This window comes from Somniosus microcephalus, chromosome 11 (assembly GCF_052327205.1).
Source record: "Somniosus microcephalus isolate GS21.2 chromosome 11, FLI_Smic_1.0, whole genome shotgun sequence".
NCBI classification, from domain to species: domain Eukaryota; kingdom Metazoa; phylum Chordata; class Chondrichthyes; order Squaliformes; family Somniosidae; genus Somniosus; species Somniosus microcephalus.
In genome coordinates this window covers 131,324,449-131,348,338 of record NC_140997.1, presented here as the reverse complement: position 1 = coordinate 131,348,338, position 23,890 = coordinate 131,324,449, and the positions used below count along the sequence as shown (strand labels likewise).

Below are 23,890 nucleotides of genomic sequence, written 5' to 3'. Positions count from 1 at the left end.
CCAGTCCAAAAGCCAACTAAATTTCCATCATACTCACCACAGTAATGGAGTGAGGGGAAGAATTCAACATGTGCTTCTTTTACCCACAGAGCAGAGCAGTGTATTTTTGTGTTCGTAAAGATCAAAGTGTTAGCATCAAGTACTCCCAATATCAGTGGTAATGCAGTAACACACAATAAATGTCTCTCTATTCTGCCATGACAGCTTCCATCAGAAACTCTGAAGAACGTTCCCTTTCGCATTGGTGTGAATTTTACCATTCCCCATGCTAGTCATGCTTGTGACATGTTTGAAGAATAGTGCAAATTTGATGAATTTCAGACAGCTTTATGTGGTCATATTTGTGTTGAGACTCATTTGAACTAGGACCTTTATAATTAGAAAGAACTGTTTCGTATCGTCAGTCTAGGTTGGATTTGAACCCAGGTACTAGAAACAAAAAGGACAGTGAGTTAACCAACTGCAGTATACAGTCCCCAAGGATGCATAAAATTCTACAAATGGACATGTTGCAGTTAGTAAGACATGGATCAGATTTTTATTGTTAAATGTATCACCAAATCACTGATGATTCTGGAATCAGAACTCATCTTTCTAGTACAGTATGAGCTGAAATAATGTAAACTCTGTTGGCACATCAGGGACAAAGTCAAACAAACAGGAAAAGTACACATGCCCACTACAATCAATAATAATAAGTCCTTCCAAATTTAATCACCTACAGTGTTGTCAACAAACATTTAAAGCATATCAGCTTGGATACACAACACGGAAGATAGTGACTGGTCTGATATGCTTATGAGAGTTTTGTACAGCACAGAACTCTACAACTTACTGCCAGGTTTAATGTGAACACTCTACAGAACCTGCCAGTTGCGCTTATGCTGCTTACTGTGAGAGTAGTGGAAGTTTTATTAGCCAGTTTTGAAGTAGGACGCCTTTCTTTGACTCAGTCTACTGATTAAGTGGATTCTGAAAGCACTTATTAAAATAGAGGCTCTCTGGTTCCTTTAAATAGAAACTCTGCTATTCTCTGCCCCTTAAAATAGATGTTCTGCTGTTGAGAGAAGCCAGGGAGGAGACAGTAGAGACTCTGGCCATAATTTTTCAATACTTCTCAAATATGCAAATTGTGTCATGTGATTAGAGTGTAGATGATGTAATACCTCTTCAAGAAGGGAGAGGAGGATAAATCTGGTAAATTAGAACCCATAATGTGAGGTACAATTCATGAGCATTTAGAAATGCATGCATTGATCAAGGACAACCAGTATGGGTTTGTTAAAGTCAGGCTATGTTTGGCAAATGGAATTTTTTGAAGCAATGACTGGCTGGATAGATAACTGATTGGAATGCAGAAGATGTAGTGTAAATGGATTTTCAGAAGGTGTTCAATACAGTGTCTCAAGAAGCTTATTTGAACAATTGAGTTGTATGGTTAAAGAGGAAATGTAGCAGCATAGATAGAAAGTTGGTTGATGGGCAGGAAATGCAGAACTTAGATAAATGGATGTTGTTCGGGCTGGAGCAGGGTTAGAATTTGTGAACCCTGAAATCAGTGCTGGGTCCAAATTTGTTCTGATAATATAGGATATTTATACTTGTGTATAGGGAAAACAATTTGCTAACAAGATAAAAGTAGGAGGCTTTGCAAATAGCGAGACAGAATATTAAAGACTTTAGGAAGACAGACAGGTCAATGGAATGGGCAGGCAGCTGACAGATGCAATTTAATGTGGAGAAGTGTGAGGTAATAAAGTTTGGCAGCAAAAACAAGGAAAAAGTATACATATTATAGTCAACTTAATTGTGTTGATAAAGAGAGGTATACATATTTCCCTGAAAGTGTGAATGCAGTTGATAAAGTCTTTATAAATAGGGGCATACAATGCAAAAGTGAAGACAGAATGATGAATTTATACAAAACACTGGTTAGGCCACAGTTTGTGCAGTTTTGAGCACCCAAATTTGTGTCACCCCTCACTGCAATCTGTTGTGCATTTCAGTGCAAACACAGTTTACTACATCCAACCAGGTAACAATGTCAACTACTGTATTAAAATTCAAATGATAGCACTTCTAACAACTTTAAATGTTTTTCCCTCTTTTAAAAAAAATTGTCCTTGGGATCTGAGTGACACTGGCAAGGCTGCATTTATTGCCCATTTCTAGTTACCCTGAGAAGGTGATGGCGGGAGGCCTTGTTTTTGACTGTCTACATTTCTTGTACTGATGGGGCTCCCCTGATGTTATTAGGGAGTTCCAGAACTTTGACCCAGCGATGATGAAGGAGCAGCGATTTATGTCCAAGTCAGGACAATGCAAGACTTTGAGGGGAATTTGGAAATTATGGTGTTGTCATGATCTTGCTGTTCTTCTCCTTCTTGATCGTAGAGGTCACAAGGGTGGGAGGGGTTTTGAAATAACCATGACAATTTGTCAAATAGTACACACTGCAGCCACAGTGGACTGCTCCTCCTGAATGGTGCCAAGCTTCGACTATTGTTGTGGTTGCACTGATCAAGACCTTATTTGTGTCTTGTGGATGGTGACTGGTAGAAGGCTTAGAAGGGTCAGAAGAAGAGCCACTTTTCGCAGAACACCCAGCCCTTGAGCTGCTCTTGTAGACACATTATTGATAAGGCTGGTCCAGTTAAGCTTCTGATCAATGGTGATCCCCAGGATGTTGATGGTGGGGACTTGGAGATGGTGGTGCTATTGAAAGTCAGGGAGAGGTGGTTGGGCCTCTTCTTGTTGGACATGATCACTGTTTGGTGTGTGGAATGAATGTGACCAGCCACTTGACATTCCAAGTCTGGATATTTTCCAGATCCTGCTATAGGCTGGTACTGGTTGCTTATTAGGGGAGTTGTGAATGCAGCTGTAGAATTGTCAGTGAACAGCTCCACTCCTGAAGTTATGATGGAGGAAAGGTCATTGATAAACCTGGCATGAAGAGCTCCTGCAGTGATATCCTGGGGCTATAATGATAGCCTCCAACAACCACAACCATCTTCCTTTACGTCGGTATGACTCCAGCCAATGGAAGGTTTACCCTTGAACCCCACTGAGCTCAGATCTGTTGGGCTCCTTGGTGCCACACACGGTTGACAGCTACCTTGATGTCAAGTGCAGTTACTCTCACCTTCCCTGTGGCATACAGCTGGATTCCATACCTGGATCAAGGTTGTGACAAAGTCTGGAGCCAAATGGTTCTGGCAGAACAAAATTAAGAATCTACTAGCAGGTTATTGGTGAGTAGGCACTATTGAAAACTCGTTCCATCACTTCAATGATGATTGGAATGAGGTAAATAGGGCGATAATTGGCCAGGTCAGATTTGTTCTGTTTTTTATGGATAGGGCATATCTGGGCAATTTAGCACTTTCTCTGGTATATGTCATCTACATACTGCACTGGAACAGCTTGGCTAGAGGTACAGCTAGTTCTGTTTTGCAGGTCTCCAGCACTATAGCTGGGATGTTGTCAGGGCCCATAGCTTCTGCTGTGTTTAGTGCACTCATTTGCATCGTAATGTAACTTGATGGACTCCAGAACATAAGAAATAGGAGCAAAAGTAGGCCATTTGGCCCTACGAGCTTACTCCACCATTCAATAAGATCATGGCTGATCTTCTACCTCAACTCCACTTTCCCGCAGTATTCCCATATCCCTTAATATGCAAAAATCTATCAATCTCTGTCTTGAATATATTCAACGACTGAGCATCCACAGCCCTCAGGAATAGAGAATTCCAAAGATTCACAATCCTTTAAGTCAAGAAATTTCTCATCTCAGTCCTAAATGGCCGACCCCTTATTCAGAAACTGTGACCCCGGTTCTAGATTACCCAGCCAGAGAAAACATCCTTCCAACATCTACACTGTCAAGCCCCTTAAGAATTTTATATGTTTCAATGAGATCACCTCTCATTCTTCTAAATTCTAGGGAATTTAGGCCTAGCCTCCTCAATCTTTCCTCATGGGATAAACCCACCCATCCCAGGGATCAGTTTGGTGAACGTTTGTTGCACTCCCTCTAAGGCAAGTATATCCTTCCTTAGGTAAGGAGACCAAAACTGTTCACATTACCAGGCGTGGTCTCACCAAGGCCCTATATAATTGTAGTAAGACTTCTTTACTCTATATTCCAATCCTTTTGTAATAAAGGCTGACATAACATTTGCTTTCCTAATTGCCTGCTGTACCTGCATGTTAACTTTCAGTGATTCATGTAATAGGACCTCAAAGATAGTAATCTCAGGATTGCTACCAGTGCCACTTGCTAGTCAGAGTAGAAATAGAAGGATATTTCAGATGAATACGTGACTAGAGGAATGGTGCAAGGGGGAGGGATTCAAATTCCTGGGATATTGGAACCAGTACAAACTGGACGGTTTGCACCTGGGCGGGACTGGAACCGATGTCCTAGGGGAAGTGTTTGCAAGTGCTGTTGGGGACGGTTTAAACTAAAATGGCAGGGGGTTGGGAGCCTGTGCAAGGAGACAGAGGAAAGGGAGGCAAGGATAGAAACAAAAGACAGGAAGGAGAAAAGCAAAAATGGAAGGCAGAGAAATCAAGGGTGTAAATCAAACAAGGCCACAGTAAATAAGAATTCTAAAAGGACTAAGAGTGTTAAAAAATCAAGCCTGAAGGCTTTGTGTCTTAATGCGAGGAGCATTCGTAATAAGGTGGATGAATTAGCTGCGCAAATAGATGTAAACGGATATGATATAATTGGGATTACGGAGACATGGCTCCAGGGTGACCAAGACTGGGAATTCAACATCCAGGGGTATTCAATATTCAGGAAGGACAGGAAAAAAGGAAAAGGAGGTGGGGTAGCATTGCTGGTTAAAGATGAGATTAACACAATAGTAAGGAAGGATATTAGCTCTGATGATGTGGAATCTGTATGGGTAGAGCTGAGAAATACCAAGGGGCAGAAAACATGAGTGGGAGTTGTATACAGACCCCCAAACAGTAATGCTGAGGTTGGGGATGGCATTAAACGGGAAATTAGAGACGCGTGCAATAAGGGCACAGCAGTTATCATGGGTGACTTCAATCTACATATAGATTGGGCTAACCAAATTCGTAGCAATACTGTGGAGGAGGAATTCCTAGAGTGTATACGGGATGGTTTCCTGGACCAATATGTCGATGAACCAACTAGCGATCAGGCCATCTTAGACTGGGTATTATGTAATGAGAAAGGATTAATTAGCAATCTTGTTCTGCAAGGCCCCTTGGGGAGGAGCGATCATAATATGATAGAATTCTTCATTAAGGTGGAGAGTGAAGTAGTTGACTCAGAGACTAGGGTCCTGAAGTTAAATAAAGGAAACTACGATGGTATGAGGCACGAGTTGGCTAGGATGGATTGGGGAATGTTACTTAAAGGGTTGACGGTGGATAGACAATGGCAAACATTTAAAGATCGCATGGATGAACTACAGAATTTGTTCATCCCTGTTTGGCATAAAAATAAAACAAAAAAGGTGACTCAACTGTGGCTAACAAGGGAAATTAGGGATAGCATAAGATTCAAGGAGAGGACATATAATTTGGCCAGAAAAAGCAGCAAACCTGAGGATTGGGAGCAGTTTAGGATTCAGCAAAGGAGGACAGGGGGATTAATTAAGAGGGGGAAAATAGATTATGAGAGTAAGTTTACAAGGAACATAAAAACTGATTGTAAAAGCTTCTATAGATATGTGAAGAGAAAAAGATTGGTGAAGTCAAGCGTAGGTCCCTTGCAGTCAGAATCAGGGGAATTTATAATGGGGAACAAAGAAATGGCAGACCAATTAAATACATACTTTGGTTCTGTCTTCACAAAGGAGGACACAAATAACCTCCCAGAAATGTCGGGGAACATAGGGTCTAATGAGAGGGAGGAACTGAATGAAATCAGTATTTGTAGGGAAAAGGTGTTAGGGAAATTGACGGGATTGAAGGCCGATAAATCCCCAGGGCCTGATAATCTACATCCTAGGGTACTTAAGGAAGTGGCCCTAGAAATAGTAGATGCATTGCTGGTCATCTTCCAAAATTCGATAGACTCTGGAACAGTTCCCATGGATTGGAGGGTAGCTAATGTAACCCCACTATTTAAAAAGGGTGGTAGAGAGAAAACGGGTAATTATAGACCGGTAAGCCTGCCATCGGTAGTGGGGAAAATGCTAGAGTCCATTATAAAAGATGTAATAGCAGAGCACTTGGAAAATAGTGACAGGATCAGACAAAGTCAACATGGATTCACAAAAGGTTAATCGTGCTTGACGAATCTACTGGAATTTTTTGAGGATGTAACTGGTAGAATAGATAAGGGAGAACCAGTGGATGTGGTGTATTTGGACTTTCAGAAGGCTTTCGATAAGGTCCCGCCTAAGAGATTAGCATGTAAAGTTAAAGTACATGGGATTGGGGGTAAGGTACTGTCTTGGATAAAGAACTGGTTGGCAGACAGGAAGCAAAGAGTTGGAATAAACGGGTCTTTTTCCGAGTGGCAGGCAGTGACTAGTGGGGTACCACAGGGATCGGTGCTAGGACCCCAGCTATTCACAATATATATAAATGATCTAGACGAGGGAACTAGATGTAATATCTCCAAGTTTGCAGATCACACAAAGCTGGGTGGGCATGTGTGCTGTGAGGAGGATGCAGAGAATCTCCAGTATGATTTGGACAGGTTGGGTGATTATACTGCACTTGCCATGCATCTGCCCAATGTGGATAAATGCGAGGTTATCCACTTCGGTGGCAAAAACAGGAAGACAGATTATTATCTGAACGGCAATAGATTGGGAGAAGGGGAAGTGCAACGAGACGTGGGTGTACTTGTGCACCAGTTGCTGAAGGTAAGCATGCAGGTGCAGCAGGTGGTTAAGAAGGCAAATGGTATGTTGGCCTTCGTAGCGAGAGGATTCGAGTACAGGAACAAGGATGTCTTGCTGCAGTTGTACAGGGCCTTGGTGAGACCACACCTTGAGTATTGTGTGCAGTTTTGGTCACCTTATCTGAGGAAGGATGTTCTTGCCATGGAGAGAGTGCAGCGAAGATTCACCAGACTGATACCTGGGATGGCAGGAATGATGTATGAGGAGAGATTGGGTCGATTAGGCTTATATTCGTTAGACTTTAGAAGAATGAGAGGGGATCTCATTGAAACTTATAAAATTCTAACAGGACTAGACAGACTAGATGCAGGAAGGATGTTCCCGATGGCAGGGGAGTCCTGAACCAGGGGTCACAGTCTAAGGATAAGGGGTAAGCCATTTAGGACTGAGGTGAGGAGGAATTTCTTCACCCAGAGAGTGGTGAACCTATGGAATTCTCTACCACAGAAGGCAGTTGAGGCCAATTCATTAAATATATTCAAGAAGGAGTTGGATATATTTCTTGAGGCTAAAGGGATCAAGGGATATGGGGAAAAAGCAGGGACTGGGCACTGAATTTGGATGATCAGCCATGATCTCATTAAATGGCGGAGCGGGCTCGAGGGGCCTACTCCTGCTCCTATCTCCTATATAAGGACAACTAGATCCCTCTGAATACCAACATTTCCCAATCTCTCACCATTTAAAAAATATTCTACTTTTCTATTTTTCCTATCAAAGTGGATAACTTCACACTTCTCCACATTATATTCCATCTGCCATGTTCTTGCCCACTCACTTAACCTTTCTATATCCCTTTGCAGCCGCCTCACAACTTACTTTCCACCTAGCTTTGTATCAGCGGCAAACTTGGATACATTACATTCGGTGTCCTCATCTAAGTCATTGATATAGATTGTAAATAGCTGAGGCCCAAGCACTGAGCCTTGCAGTACCCCACTAGTTACAGCCTGCTAACACAAAAATGACCCGTTTATTCCTACTCTCTGCATTTGTTCCGTTAACCAATCTTCAATCCATGCAAGTATATTACCCCCAATCCCGTGAGCCCTAATTTTGTGCAATAACCTCTTGTGTGGCAACTTATCAAATGCTTTCTGAAAATGTAAATACACTACATCCACCCTGCTCGTTACATCTCAAAAAACTAACAGATTTGTCATACATGATTTCCCTTTCATATTATGATTTTCTAAGTGTCCTATTACCACGTCCCTAATAATAGATTCCAGCATTTTCCTTACTACTGATGTCAGGCTAATTGGTCTATAGTTCCCTGTTTTCTCTCTCCCTCCTTTCTTGAATAGCAGCGTTACATTTGCTACCTTCCAATCTGCGGGGACTGTTCTAGAATCTAGGGAATTCTGGAAAATCAAAACCAATGCATCCACCATCTCTGCAGCCACCTCTTTTAAAACACTAGGATGTAGGCCATCAGGTCCAGGGGATTTATTGGCTTTTAGCCCCATTAATTTCTCCATTACTATTGCTTTATTAATACTAATTTCTTTTAAGTTCCTCATTCTCGCTAGACCCTTGGTTCCCCACTATTTCCAGAATGTTTTCTGTGTCTTCTACCGTGAAGACAGATACATAGGGCTGAATTTTGATTGAGGAGGTGCGTAGGAGGCGGGACTACAACTTTTGGGGTTGTAGTCCTGCCTCCATCGAATTGTGGCCAACCCACGCGATTTTCACTTGATTGACCTTGTTGAGCCTGCCCAGCGGGCTCAGCAGGCCAATTAAGGGCCACCCAGCAACAGGTGACATCACAGATTGACATTTCATCTGTCAAAAGCTTTTGACAGATGAAATATCAGCGTTTGACGGCTGTTTGAAGCTGTCAAACACTGACAATCTGTACTCTAAATTAATTCCTTCCTCTCAGGCTGATTTAGAGATCTCTCCAGAACAGAAAGCTGAATGCTGCAACTTTTGACAGCTCGCGGCCATTCTGCTTTCTGTGCCGGTGAGATGAGGGACTCCCGAGATCTGAAGGAAGGAAGGCTGTAAAGGTAAGTAAATGTAAGTAAATCTTCTTTAAACACTTTACACGCACCAAACACACTTACCTCTGAACTCATGCACCCATCACTCACCTGAACACTGGACATCTCAAAATCTCCAAGCCCTTCAGCCTGACGGTCCGCCTCGCTAACTTGGCGTGGTTTGGAGCCGTCGGGAATCCCACACTTCAGCAAAAAAATAGGGATTAGGCTAAAAACTGCCTGTTAACTACCTGTTAACAGGCAGTTAATTGGCACTAATCCCCTTCCCGCCTCGGGGAGGCGGGTCCCAGCACAGGTCGGGTATCCGCCTCCTTTGAAGCTGGCATGGAGGCGGGTTGGGGGCGGGATGGGTTTGTGCACCCCGATTTCGAGATTTTAACCCCCCACATGCCTCCAATCCCGCCTCCACGGCCCAATGAAAATCCTGCCCATTGTATTTGTTTAATGTCTCTGCCATTTCCTTATTCCCCATTATAATTTCTCCAGTCTCTGCCTGTAAGGGACCCATGTTTACTTTTGTTACCTCTTCCTTTTTACATACCAATAGAAGCTTTTACAATCTGTTTTTATGTCTCTTGCTCGTTTACTCTCATATTCTATTTTCTCTCTCTGTCAATTTCTTTGTCCTCCTTTGCTGAATTCTAAAATCCTCAGGCTTGCTACTCTTTTTGGAAACATTATCAGCCTCTTCCTTTAATCTAATACTATCTTTAACTTCTCTTGTTAGCCACGGTTGGACTATTTTTCCCATGCAGTTTTTATTCCTTAAGGGAATGTATATTCGTTATGAATTATTTCTTTAAATGTTTGCCATTGCTTATCTACCATCATATCTTTTAATCTAGTTTCCCAACCTACCTTAGCTAACTCGCCTCTCATACGTACATAGTTTGCTTTGTTCAGATTTAAGACCCTAGTTTGTACTTAACTAAATCACTCTCATATTCAGTAGAAAATTCTATCATATTATGATCACTGCACCCAAGAGGCTCCTTTACTACAAGGTTATTAATTAATCCTGTCTCAATGCACAATACTAGATCTAAAATAGCGTGTTCCTTAGTTGGTTCCTTAACATACCTTTCTAGAAAATTATCTTGAATGCATTCCATGAACTTGTCCTCTGCACTATTGCTGCAAATTTGGTTTGCCTAATCTATATGAAAATTGAAGTCCACGATTACTGTATAACCCTTGTTACATGCACCTCTAATTTCCTGATTTATACTGTGCCCGACACTACAACTACAGTTAGGGGGCTTATAAACTACTCCCACCAGTGCTTTCTGCCCTTTGTTGTTTCTTAGCTCCACCCAAAGTGATTCTACATCTTGTTTTTCCAAGCTTTGATCCTTTCTCTCTACTGTCTTTATCCCATCCTTTTTATCATCAGGGCTACCACCGCTCCTTTTCCATTTTGCCTATCTCTTCTAAAAGTCAAGTCTCCTGGTATATTTAGTTCCCAACCTTGGTCACTCTGCAACTGTGTCTCCGTAATGACTATTGACTCTGGCATCTATGATGATAGAGAGCTCAAGGGGAGGCTGAATGGGACTGTCCACTTGGAATTTTGGTTGCAGAAGCTTATAAACTTGAGCCTCGTCTCCTGCACTCATGTGCTAGACTCCACTATAGTTGAGGAGTGGGATATTCATGAAGCCTCATCCTCCTGTTAGTTGCCTGATTGTCACTATTCGTGAATGGATGTGGTAGAGCTACAGAGCTTTGCTCTGATCCATATTAGTTGTGGGATTGCTTAGCTGTGTCTGTAGCTTGTTGCTTTTAGTGTTTAGCATGCAAATAGCCCTGTGTTGTAGCTTCATGAGATTGGTGCATCATTCTAAGGAATTCTTGGTGCTGCTCCTGACATGCCTTTGTGCAATCCCCACTGAACCAAGATTGGTTTCCAGTCTTTGTTGTTATGGCGGAGAGAAGGATGTGTCAGACCATGAGGTCACAGAATGTGGTGGTATGCAACTCTGCTGTTGCAGATGGCCCACAGTTTCTTGTGGATGACCAGCTGCTAGTCCTTAGTCTGTCCCAGTTAGCATGGAGGCAGTGCTACTCAACATGGTGGAGGATGTCCTCAATGTGAAGGCAAGAATTTTTCTTCAGGAAGGACTTTATGGTGATCACTCCTACCAACAGCATCATGGACAAACATGTCAGCAACAGGTTGGTTGTTGTGGACAAGGTCAAGTAAGTTACCACCATCTGATACAGGCTGAGTCTGGCAGCTATATCCTTCAGGAGGTGGCTTGTACAGACAGTGGTTTTTAATACAATGAAGTCCCCCATCAAGAGTGCATTCTGTGCCCAAGTTTCCCTCGGTGCTTCCTTCAAGTGGTGTACAACATGGAGCAGTACTGACTTATCAGTTGAGGAGAGTGGAGCAGTGAGTGGGAAATAACAGGAGGTTTCCTTGGCTTTGATTAACCTGAAGGCATGAGATTTTGTCCAGTACCATAACCATTACATCATCATACTCGATGAAATAGATTCTACACTGCCTGTGCTGCTGGTTTGTTAAAAATCCCATGGCACTCATATTAATTCATATTTAATTCAGGGGAGTTCTCCCAGTGTCCTGGCCAACATTTATCCTCAGCCTGCTGTTTGTGAGATCTTGCTGTGCGCAGATTGCTGCCACATTTTTCTACAATCACAACAGCAACTTCAAAATAGTTAAAGGCTGTGAATTGCTTTGGAATGACCTGAGGTTGTGAAAGGTGTTATATAAATGCAAGTTTTCTCTTTATTTATTTATACAGTCTAATTTAAGATGTATGACTTTTAAAAAAAAAAAGTGTCAGCTTGACTCAGTTGGTAGCATTCTCATCTGAGTCTGAAGGTTGTGGGTTCAATCCCCATTCAGGACATGATTTGCGAATGGACCCGACACCTAGCGGCGGGAAATGAATTAAAGGCAATTAACTGCCCATTAACAGATACTTCCAAGTAGTTTTCAGGCCGTTTCTCGATTTTCCCTCTTCTGGGTTGGGTTTCACGACATCCGGACAACATGCCAGGTAAGTGTGGCATGTTGAGAGTTTGGTCCAATGTTTCTGAAAAGATGACAGCTGCAGAAGTGGTGTCAAAGATGCAATGCTGCACATGGTGAGTTTCAGAGCAAAGAAAATGTTGGTTACTGCATTTTTAATACATATACAGATTTCTTCAGCTTACAAGTTTTTAAATCCAACTGTATGCCCAGTGCCACCTCATTGGGAGAAACTCTCTCACCAGTGACAGACGGTTCTGTCATCTATTCCAGCAACATCAGAGCCAATGAAACAATCAGACCTTGGTCCTCCGAATCCTTCCACAATCATCCCCAACACCAACATCACCAACCTTCGCCGCCATCACCTGATGCTGCACTGGACACAGGACATCAGCCCCTGACAAAATTGCTGGCTGAGGCCGCCAGCGATGGCATCACCATGGCCATACTTTCTTCACTTGATGCTGTAAACCCTGGCTGCCACATGATGCACCAGGTTGACATCATCCCACACCTGCACCGTGAAGCATCCCTTTAATGTCCAAACCATTCCATGCACACACATCACTATAGAGGGGGGGCGGAGTTATGACTGAACAATCACTGGAACTCAGTAAGACACTTCTCAATGTGCGCTCAGATCTGTCCAATAAGGGGCACTTTTTGAAAAAGAGATTTCACTGTATGACAACACATTACCAGAAACTTCACATGGACATTGGCAACCTTTAGTGTTGTTAGTTGGTATGAATGAGGGTGAGTGTGAGGGGTAAAGTAGATAGAGAGGGTTGGGTGGAGGTGCAAGGTAAGTTGGTGTCCTGGGGAGGTCTCTTCCGCCCTTGGAAGGGAAGAGAACCTCCCTGCGTACTGTGACTCCCTCCATAAGCATATGGAGGGAGTCACTGGAGAGCCTGAGTGCAAGAGTTCACCTTTGTGCAGTGATTGTCAGTGTTTTCAGCACCTCAATACTGTCAAACACTGAAAAATCAACTGTCAAAATAAAATTGTGCATGGTCCATCTAAGGAAACCGGCAGATGACGCGTCATCAAATGACGTCATCAGACCCGCTTCCTGTTAATTAGCCGGTAGGCGGGCTTACCAAGACAAATCAAGGGAAAATCACGTCTATAGAGCGAAGGCAGCTGGGGGCGGGACTGAAACCTGGAAACCAGGTGACCCGCACCCATCCCGACACCGAGAAGAAAATCACAGCTTTAATGTGTGGTGTGAAAAGAATACATGATAAAGATCCACATGATACAATTTATTTCCCATTTTTGGAGTTTCCCAAAACTTTGACAACTTTCTGATACTTGGGCTATCAGCAACAAATGATATATGAGTCATATCCCACTGCTCATTAAACTTCCTTTAGTTACCAAACTTTACTCAAATTTCTCAAAACAAATACCCAGTCGGTTTAAAGTTCTTTATAATTAGAGATGCAATTTTTTTTGGGAGGGTGAGAGTGAAGAGACCATTTATAGGACTGTGAATATCTAAGGCAATCCCAAAAGTAATTAGAAGATAAGAAATAGGAGCAGGAGTAGGCCATTCAGCCCTCCGAGCCTGCTCCGCCATTCAATGAGATCATGGCTGATCTTCTGCCTCAACTCCATTTACCGGCCCTATCGCCATATCCCTTGATGCTCTTACTAGTCAGAAATCTATCAATTTCTGTTTTGAATATACCCAATGACTGAGCCTCCACAGCCCTCTGGGGTAGAGAATTCCAAAGATTCACCACCCTTTGTGAAGGAATTTCTTCTCATCTCAGTCCTGAATGGCCTACCCTTTATCCTCAGGCTGTGGCCCCTGGTTCTAGACTCCCCAGCCATGGGAAACATTCTCCCAGCATCCACCCTATCAAGCCCTGTAATAATTTTGTATGCTTCAATGAGATCCCCTCTCATTCTTCTGAATTCAAGAGAATACAGGCCTAGTTTACTCAATCTCTTCTCATACGACAATCCCGCCATCCCAGGAATCAATCTCGTGAACCTTCGTTGCACTCCCTCTATGGCAAGTATATCCTTCCTTAGGTAAGGAGACCAAAATTGTACACAGTACTCCAGGTGTGGTCTCACCAAGGCCCTACATAATTGGAGTAAGACTTCTTTACTCCTGTACTCAAATCCTCTTGTAATGAAGGCCAGCATACCATTTGCCTTCCGAATGGCTTGCTATACTGCACATTCACTTTCAGTGATGCATGTACAAGGACACCCAGGTCCCTTTGAGCATCTGCATTCCCCAATCTTTCACCATTTAGGAAATACTCTGCCTTTCTGTTTTTTCTACCAAAGTGGATAACTTCACATTTATCCACATTATATTCCATCTGCCATTTTCTCGCCCACTCACTGAGCCTGTCGAGATCCCCTTGAAGCCTCTTCACATCCTCTTCGCAACTGACACTGCCAGCTAGCTTTGTATCAGCAGCAAATTTGGAAATGTTACATTTAGACCCCTCATCCAAATCATTGATATAGATTGTGAACAGTTGGGGCCCAAACACTGATCCTTGCGGTACCCCACTAGTCACAGTCTGCCATCCTGAAAAAGACCCGTTTATCCCTACTCTTTGTTTTTTGTCTGTTAACCAATTCTCAATCCATGCTAGTATATTACCCCCAATTCCACATGCCCTAATTCTGTTCACCAGCCTCTTGTGTGGGGCCTTATCGAAGGCCTTCTGAAAATCCAAATGCACATCATCTACCGGTTCCCCTTTGTCTACTCCACTACTTACATCCTCAATGAACTCCAATAGGTTTGTTAAACAGGATTTCCCTTTCATAAATCCATGTTGACTCTGCCCAATCATACTATTAGTTTCTAAGTGCCCAGTTATTGCATCCTTTATAATAGATTCCAGCAATTTCCCAACTACTGATGTGAGGCTAACAGGTCTGTAGTTCCCCGTTTTCTCTCTCCCTCCTTTCTTAAATAGCGGGGTTACATTTGCTATCCTCCAATCTGCAGGAACCGTTCCAGATTCTATTGTTTTCTTCCATTCTTTCCAAAGTAACAGAATGCAGAAAACACTAAAATCGCTTGAGAATCCAAATTAAATTTGGCTTTTCAAATTAAATCTGTCCCTTTTTTTCTCGTTGCTATGCTCACTGTGCTAGTAAATATAGGTTCCTACTTATTTACTATACCAACATAAATGCTGGAATATGCAATTCTCCATTTATGTAGTGATCTAGTTTATTCACTTGATTTGAAAATGACATGGTGGTGTGGGTGGTTAGGATTTATTTCATTTCTTAACTTGTACAGCAAACTGTTTGCAGCACTCCCTGTAACACAATAGGATTTAGATTCATCGGACACATTGAGGTAATTGTGACATACACAATGGGCCAGATCTTGTCCATTGGAGCGGGGCATCTTGTGGCATACGCCGTAGTTAGAGTTTTTCCTGCAACTTTCAGCTCGAAATTTCTTTGCACCATAACCTGCTGGAAGTGCAAGTTTATAAGGGCGCGGTGAGGGATCTTAGTGAGCAGTGGGACCAACACTGTATCTCCTTAACCAATGAGATTTAAGGATTGAGAAAGAAACAGAGGAACGATGGAAAAGGAGGGTGAATTGGAATGGGTGAATTAGAATAAAATCAGGTACAGAAAGAGAAATAAAGAGGGAAAAAAGGATTGGATTAAGAGAGAGAGAAAAAAAGAGACAGTAAGGAAAAGTAAGAAAAAAATGTAAAAATTTAAATTTGACATTATTGAAAGCTCTAACAACAATGAATACATGCAGGAATGAGACTCTCAGTTTAAATTATTCCTATTCTGGGCCAGCGGGGTTGATTGGCATTGTATTAACAATTATCACGTCGTTAAAAGGTTTAATACGCAACTAATGTGCAAATCCAGCAAGCTCTTAAAAATAATGGGAAGGTTAAGGGCGAGATGCCGTTTGTGCGAAGCATGGTAATTTGATCAGCAAGTTCTGGAGATTCACAACTCACTGTGTATCTCTTAATCCCCTGAATTTGCTTGCCGATTTTCACATTAATAATGGCGTATATCATTAACATGCCTCTATTTCTAATGCAAGATTCGGCCTATTGAAGTCCAAAAGAATCAAGTAGTGATTGTACTTTTTATTATTCTTTAAAACACAAAATAATACTGGTTGATGATTCAAGTGGAAAACTCCCAATAACAATACCAACAGTTACTGAAGCAGAAAACAAATGATGAGTTTGTAACCCATGTTTGCAATCAACCAAAAGCGTTGACCCAGTGCAAATGGTGCAGTGAAGCGCAATTGACATTCTGTGTAAGTACATCAGTGAGATCAGAGTACAACATACAGTACTGTTTTATTAGGCTGTCAGGCGTAAAGACTAGCAGTAATAATTCTGTGTTAAAATCAAACTCAGCTAAATACAAACAAAACTGTTGTACAAGAGAAAATTGCATAGTGTGTGAAGAAGAATTTTCTGATATCAGTCGAGAATTTACATTTTACTAGTTTGAATTGGTGTCTCCTTGGCCTTCTCTAATAATTTAATTTAAAGTAATATTCTAGACTTACCTTTCTCATTTTTTAACTATCTTATATACCTCTATGAAGTCACCTCTCAGACACCACCTTTCCAGCCTGCAAATCCCAAGTCTCTCAAGTCTTTCCTTATAACTCAGACTCAACACTAGGGAACAGTCTCTCAGCTCTTCTCTGCAGTTTACATTAAGTTAAAAGGCACAGTAAATTTTGTAGATGGGAGCAGGAAGTTACAAAGGGACATACACAGATTAAATGAATGGGCAGAACTGTGGCAGATAGAGTTCAATGTGGGGAAGTGTGTGGTCATCCACTTAAATCTGCCTCTCATAAGAAATAGGAGAATGGAGTAGGCCATTTGGCCCTTCGAGCATGGCTGATCTTCTACCAACTCCACCTTTCTGCACTATCCCCATATCCTTTGATTCCCTTAGTATCCAAAAATCTATCGATGTCTGTCTTGAATATACTCAATGACTGAGCATCCACAACCCTCTAGGGTAGAGATTTCCTAAGATTCACAACCCTCTGAGTAAAGAAATTTCTCCACATCTCCGTCCTAAATGGTCGACTCCATAATTAGAGACTGTGACCCTCCTAGTTCTAGAGTCCCCAGCCAGGGAAATCATCCTCCCAGCATCTACCTTGTCAAGCCCCTTAGGAATTTTATATGTTTCAATTAGATCACCCCTCCTCCTTTTAAATTCTCAGGAATATAGGCCTAGTTTGACTCAATCTCTCCTCATAGAACAATCCCTTCATCCCAGGAACCATTCTAGTAACCTTTGTTGCACTCACTCTAAGGCAAGTATATCCTTCCTTAGGTAAGGAGACTAAAATTGTACACAGTACTCCAGGTGTGGTCTCACCATGGCCCTATATAACTATATAAGTAAGACTTCTTTACTCTTATACTCCTTTGTAATAAAGGCTAACAAACATTTGCTTTCCCAATTGCTTGCTGTACCTGCATGTTAACTTACTGTGATTCGTGTACAAGGACACCCAGATCCCTCTGAATACCAACATTTCCCAGTCTCTCACCATTTAAAAAATACCCTCGGTGACATCATCCGAAAACATAACACAAGGTTCCACATGTACATTAATGACACCCACCTCTACATAACCACCACCTCTCTCGACCCCTCTACTATCTCTAATTTGTCACACTGCTTGTCTAGCATCCAATACTGGATGAGCAGAAATTTCCTCCAACTAAATATTGGGAAGACCAAAGCCATTGTCTTCAGTCTCCGCCACAAACTCCATTCCCTAGCCACTGACTCCATCCCTCTCCTGTCTCAGCTGAACCAGACTATTTGCAAACTTGGTGTTGTACTTGACCTCGAGATGACCTTCCAACCACATATCCGCTCCATCACCAAGACCGCCTACTTCCACCTCCATAACATCGCTCGACTCTGCCTGCCTCAGCTCATCTGCTGCTGAAACCCTCATCCATGCCTTTGTTAACTCTAGACTTGACTATTCCAACAATCTCCTGGCTGGCCTCCCATCTTACACCCTTCATAAACTTATCATCCAAAACTCTGCTGCCCGTATCCTAACTCGAACTAAGTCCCGCTCACCCATCACCCCTGTGCTCACTGACCTAAATTGGCTCCCGGTTGAACAACGCCTCGATTTTAAAATTCTCATCCTTGTTTTCAAATCCCTTCATGGCCTCCCCCCTTCCTTATCTCTGTAACCTCCTCCATCCCTACCACCCTCTGAGATATCTGCGCTCCTCCAATTCCAGCCTCCAGTGTATCCCCAATTTTAATCGCTTCATCATTGGTGGCTGTGTCTTCAGCTGGCTCGGCACTAAGCTCTGGAATTCCCTCCCTAAACCTCTTCACCTCTACCTCTCTTTCCTCCTTTAAGACGCTGCTTAAAACCTACCTCTTTGACCAATCTTCTTTATGTAGCTCAGTGTCAAATTTTGTTTGATAACGCTCCTGTGATGCTCCTTGGGATGTTTTACTACATTAAAGCCACTATATTAATGCAAGTTGTTGTTGTTATGGAGGAACAAAGGATTTAAGTGCCTGTGGAAATGTAAATAAAATGGCCAACGAACTGGCTAACAAAATGGCTTCGCATAAGGAATGAATTGCATTTCGGAAAGGGAGCAAAAAGAGGAACTTCAGCTTCGCAAAATGCAAGCATAGCAGAATTGGCAGTTTTGCAAACTCAGTAAGAAGGAAGAGGGACATCTGCTCTTTGACCTGTGGTTTAGTATTAAAGAACAATAAAGGTCACAAGGGCTTGACTGCTAGATGGAAGATTGAATCATTGCAGGGTATGGTTAACTAGCTATTGTATGGCATCCAATCGCGATTTGGCACCTCAGAAAGGCATACACTGCAGTAAGACAAGACAGGAACTTGTGATTCAGATGGTCCGACTGGTAGAGATAAGATGCGGAATTGAAAGAATAGGCTTTGTTTAATGTAAGTTGTTTTTTGAGAAATTAGTGTTGCTAAACCAATGATGTAATATCCACATATTATCTGGAACTTGTTTACTCCAATGTATAAATATGAGCCTCTTGTAAGCGTTCGTTGAAGTTGTAGTATCGACCTTTGATTGTACTGCTCTTCCCTTGTGACAAGTAAAAAAGTATGGTTTGCCAGTTACTGTGTGTCTGAGTCTTGCTCGAACTTCGACAGTATTTCTTGGAGGTCCCACCGAGATCGCTTACTACTTGACGGGGAGCGGACGCCAAGATTGTGACGTTCTGGGGAACGGTCCCTGACTGGCCAGGGAGTGTCTCTTGAACACTCAAAACCAGGAAGCCTTCCCCAGTAACAGGTACTATTGAGTCCCGCTCGTCGACAAGTGTACTGCGATCTGTGAGTAGGCTCAGTTCAGGGTTCGGTTGACTTTAAGTAATCATTTTCTCTTTTATCAACTACAGTAAAGAGAGGATCGGTTCTCGGAAAGTCGGACCCTGAAAATACTGGCATGTAGAGAGTAAGAGATACCGGTAAGGTTTAAGGGTTAAGACTGTCCGGACAGCAGAAGGTTAAGACTACTACCAAAGAAGGAGCAGCATAGTTGTAGGAAAACCGGCGGGTTGGAATCCTAAACTAGTTGGTGGGTTAAAATCCCTAAAAGTGGATGTGTAACGGGTTGAAGTCCCGATAGTGGGAAAACCGGCGGGTTGGAATCCCAAACAAAAGAAGGGAATGTGTGACGGGTTAGAGTCCTGGTAGGAAGAATAGGTTAAGAATCCATGCGGTGTAATAAATTGATGTTATAAGTACTTAAATTCATGTTTATTGTTTGTGGTGGTCTCTCGATTTCGAACCTTGTCGCGGTCAGTCAACTGAGCCCGATCGGACAAGGAGAGTGTTAAATCTCTAACGCCTAGCCTCAGGCCGGTTATTAAGAGGGCAAATGCCCCACGTGAAGGCCAGGACCACGAAGTAGGCGCCAAGACCCTGAGACACTCTGAGCGGCAAAGTTTGGAGATTCTGTGACACTGGTTAGATATTGATAAAGACCACTAGGATTGTCTCATAATGTTTGTTAATTGTTATGTCTAATTTTGTCAATTCTCATAATATTGATGAAGTGTTGCGACAACTGTTCGGATTGTTAATTATAATCCTTATATTGTGGTGTATAATTTTATGCTACGGAATCAAAGTATTAATTGTTAAGAAAGTAAGAAAGGCAACAGACCCCGAGAAAGTACCCCTGTTAACAGTTACGTAGAGGGAAATGGGTAGTCAATCAAGTAAGATGCCAGAAAAAGGCACTCCAGCCTGTTTTATGTTGAAAAATTGTGGTCAGTCTTCCATCGACCATATGGAAAATTGGACTAATTGGACTAAAAATAAAATAAGACCCTTTCCGCCAGACGGATCCTTTAATTTAGATAGGATTACTTGTCTTGAAGAGTGTCTTCTTGATAGAGATCCAGGTAGAAGGGGAAAGAAGAAAGTTAATTGGTCAGCATTCGGCGATTGGAAAAGGGAAGCTGAAAGGAGAAAACAGTTAAGTACTGAGGCTAGTGAAAGAGGGAACCAGATGCTTTTGGAGTGGCCCACGATTATGGACAAATTTGGAAACTACGTGGATACCTTGCATCCTCCGGTTCAGCTATTAAAAACCATGTAGAAGTAGAAAACCTCTTAAAAGCAATTCAGAGACCTAAACATTTGGCGATTATTAAATGTCAAGCTCATACGGGAGGCCGGGATGAGCTGTCACTTGGAAATGAAAAGGCAGATCATGCAGCAAAAAGAGCTGCTTTGTCCCTCACTGGTCCTCAGGTATCGATGTTACCTTTAAAACCAGCTCCTCCACAGAAGGAATTAAACCCCACTCTAGATGACGTGGTGGCCTCTCAGTCTCAGGCCACTGCTGATGAGACAAAAGAATGGGTGTCCAAAAATTGTTTCCAGAACCCGGATGGATTGTGGGTTCGTCAGGATGGTAGAGTAGTGGCACCAAGAGCCCTATTGCCTTGGATTGCCCGATGTGTTCATTCTTTCACCCATGCGGGCAAAGGGGGGATGGCAGATTATATTTTAAAATCCTGGTACGCCCCAGGTATTTCGGCCGTTGCAAAAAGTATTTGCGAAAATTGTGTTACCTGTCAGACTATGAATCCGGGTAAGACAGAGAAAGTACAGTCTGCCTCCCATCCAAACCCCACGGGTCCTTTTGTACATTTACAGATGGATTTTATAGAATTACCAGCATGTATGGGATTTAAATATGTATTAGTCATTGTAGATATGTTTTCAAGATGGATTGAAGCTTTTCCGTGTAAGAAAAATGATGCTGTTACTGTAGCTAAATGCTTGTTGAAAGATATTGTACCTCGCTTCGGGATACCGGTTCAATTATCAAGCGACAATGGATCCCATTTTACAGGAACTGTAATCAAAGAACTATGTAAAGCTCTTCAGATTAACCAGCACTTCCATTGCAGTTACCACCCCCAATCAGCAGGATTGGTGGAACGATATAATGGAGTGCTGAAAAACAAACTCGCAAAACTCAGTGAAGAAACAGGACTTAAATGGGCTGAATTACTACCTTTAGCATTGATGACGATGCGATCCGCAACCAACAGGACTACAGGATTGTCACCACACGAAATCGTCATGGGAAGGCCACAGAGACTACCTTTCTCAGCACCCTTCACGACCAAGCAAATGGACATTCACAAGATGGAAGAAAATATGCTGAACTACTGCATTGCACTAACAAAATGTATTTCTAGTTTCCACCAACAGGTGAAGGAGGCCCAGGTTGAACCTGCAGATGGACGTTGCCACAACCTCGAGCCAGGAGACAACGTCTATGTAAAGATCTTCAAAAGAAAGAACGGCCTGGAACCTCGCTTCGAAGGACCGTTCCAAATCCTCCTTACCACCAACACAGCCGTAAAGGTGAAAGAAAGGCCTACATGGATACATGCGTCACACTGTAAGAAGGCTCCGACTCCAGACAAAGAACCCGGGAGGAAATAACGAGAAAAAAAAGAGAAAGCCCTAAAAGATTGTTGAAACAATGTATCAGATATTGGTCACATGTGTTGTCCTGATAACCGGTTTACATACAGCAACAGAAGTAACAAGGAAAAGAGTATCAGGGAATAGTTACTTGTATATGTCATGGAAGTATGCAAGCCAGTTGAATCTCTCTAGTTGCTGGATATATTCACAAGGACCGGCAAATGCCGAAGAGGGACTTCCTTTGAATGTGATCGCATTTTCACTGGAAGAAACCATTTCATGGCTCTTATCGTTAAATAAAACAAGTGTCGAAAGCTATTGTAGCAACTCCCCCGAATCAGGTGACCCAGTAATTACAACTCGATGCCCATGGTAAGAAATGGGGTATAACTTAAATAAGTTTAGAGGATGGTATGTCCCCAGTTATGATCGAACACACAACCCTCCAGCCCTTGTAATTGATAAAATTGTAACTGGGAAGGTGTGCCTAGACTTCGCCTTAGGGAAAATCACAACCATCAATAAAACTAGGGGTTGTAACCTTACTATTCACATATGGAACAACCCCCAGGCCAACAACCTTAAATGTTCCACTGAAAAACGGGTCTGAAGGATCTGTAAATATCACTGTATACACCAGAGGGTTTGAAGTTTGCCTAGTAAAATCATGGGTTTGGTGGGGTGGAGTCAAATCACGGGTTACCATCTGCGCAAGTGCAGATAGATCCCAAAACCCAACACGGGGAGCATACAACGGCACGTATTTCATATGTGGTAACCGGGCTTATCCTTGGCTGCCACAGGAATGGGATAGCACGTGTTTCCTGGGATATGTTCAACCAAGCATGTTCCATGTCAGAAATCTAGACGAGGCAAGAAGGAAAGTCAGGCAAAGAGTAAAACGGGAAATACCCATATGGGACAAGGTATTGAGCCTCTTTGTGCCCCAATATGGAATACACCGAACAATAAGGGAAACTGAGGTAATGAACCAACTACTAGAGAAGGTAGCCAATGATACTGCTAGAGCCAACCAGTTGCTAACCGACGAAATGGTGGCCATTAGGACAGTTGCCTTGCAGAACAGAATGGCACTTGACTACTTACTAGCAGAACAAGGAGGGACATGCGCTATAATAGGACCTACATGTTGCACTTATATCCCCGATAACTCAGAAGAGATATACAGTCTTGTAGACAAGATAAGAGAAAGTGGAAAGAGAGCATGTGAGAATCAGGGATGGGGAGACTATTTTGGCAATTGGGCCATGGGGAGTTGGTGGGATTGGCTAGTCAATGGACTAATTTGGCTAGTGGTAATAATAATTAGTATCTTCCTAATTCTGGCTGTGCTTAAATGCTGTTGTAATAACATGGGTCAAATGTTAATCAAGCTAGGGCCTGCGAAGCTGATGGTCTAGATGGAAATCAAAAGTCCAGAAGAGGAGGAGATAGAACGATTGAACAAAATTGAGGTTTAAATTGAAAGATTGTCCTTGAGAAGGACAAAAGGGGGGAATGTGGAAGTGTAAATAAAATGGCCAACGAACTGGCTAACAAAATGGCTTCGCATAAGGAATGAATTGCATTTCGGAAAGGGAGCAAAGAGGAACTTCAGCTTCGCAAAATGCAAGCATAGCAGAATTGGCAGTTTTGCAAACTCAATAAGAAGGAAGAGGGACATCTGCTCTTTGACCTGTGGTTTAGTATTAAAGAACAATAAAGGTCACGAGGGCTTGACTGCTAGATGGAAGATTGAATCATTGCAGGATATGGTTAACTAGCTATTGTATGGCATCCAATCGCGATTTGGCACCTCAGAAAGGCATACGCTGCAGTAAGACAAGACAGGAACTTGTAATTCAGATGGTCCGACTGGTAGAGATAAGATGCGGAATTGAAAGAATAGGCTTTGTTTAATGTAAGTTGTTTTTTGAGAAATTAGTGTTGCTAAACCAATGATGTAATATCCACATA

General features: G+C 42.4%; 1 protein-coding gene across 5 annotated transcripts in view; it reads right to left on the bottom strand.

Moving 5' to 3' along the window:
* Positions 1-23,890, bottom strand: part of dock3 (dedicator of cytokinesis 3) — a 1,512,713-nt gene that overhangs the window by 966,862 nt on the left and 521,961 nt on the right. Inside the window, exon 1 of one of the 5 annotated variants that reach the window (XM_086001259.1) lies at positions 38-1,990. The exons of the other annotated variants lie outside the window; for them this stretch is intronic. Within the exon in view, the coding sequence (XP_085857385.1) occupies positions 38-70 (33 nt within the window). The 5' untranslated portion in view covers positions 71-1,990. Of the gene's footprint in view, positions 1-37; positions 1,991-23,890 lie in introns of those variants that run through there. 5 annotated transcript variants of the gene reach the window in all.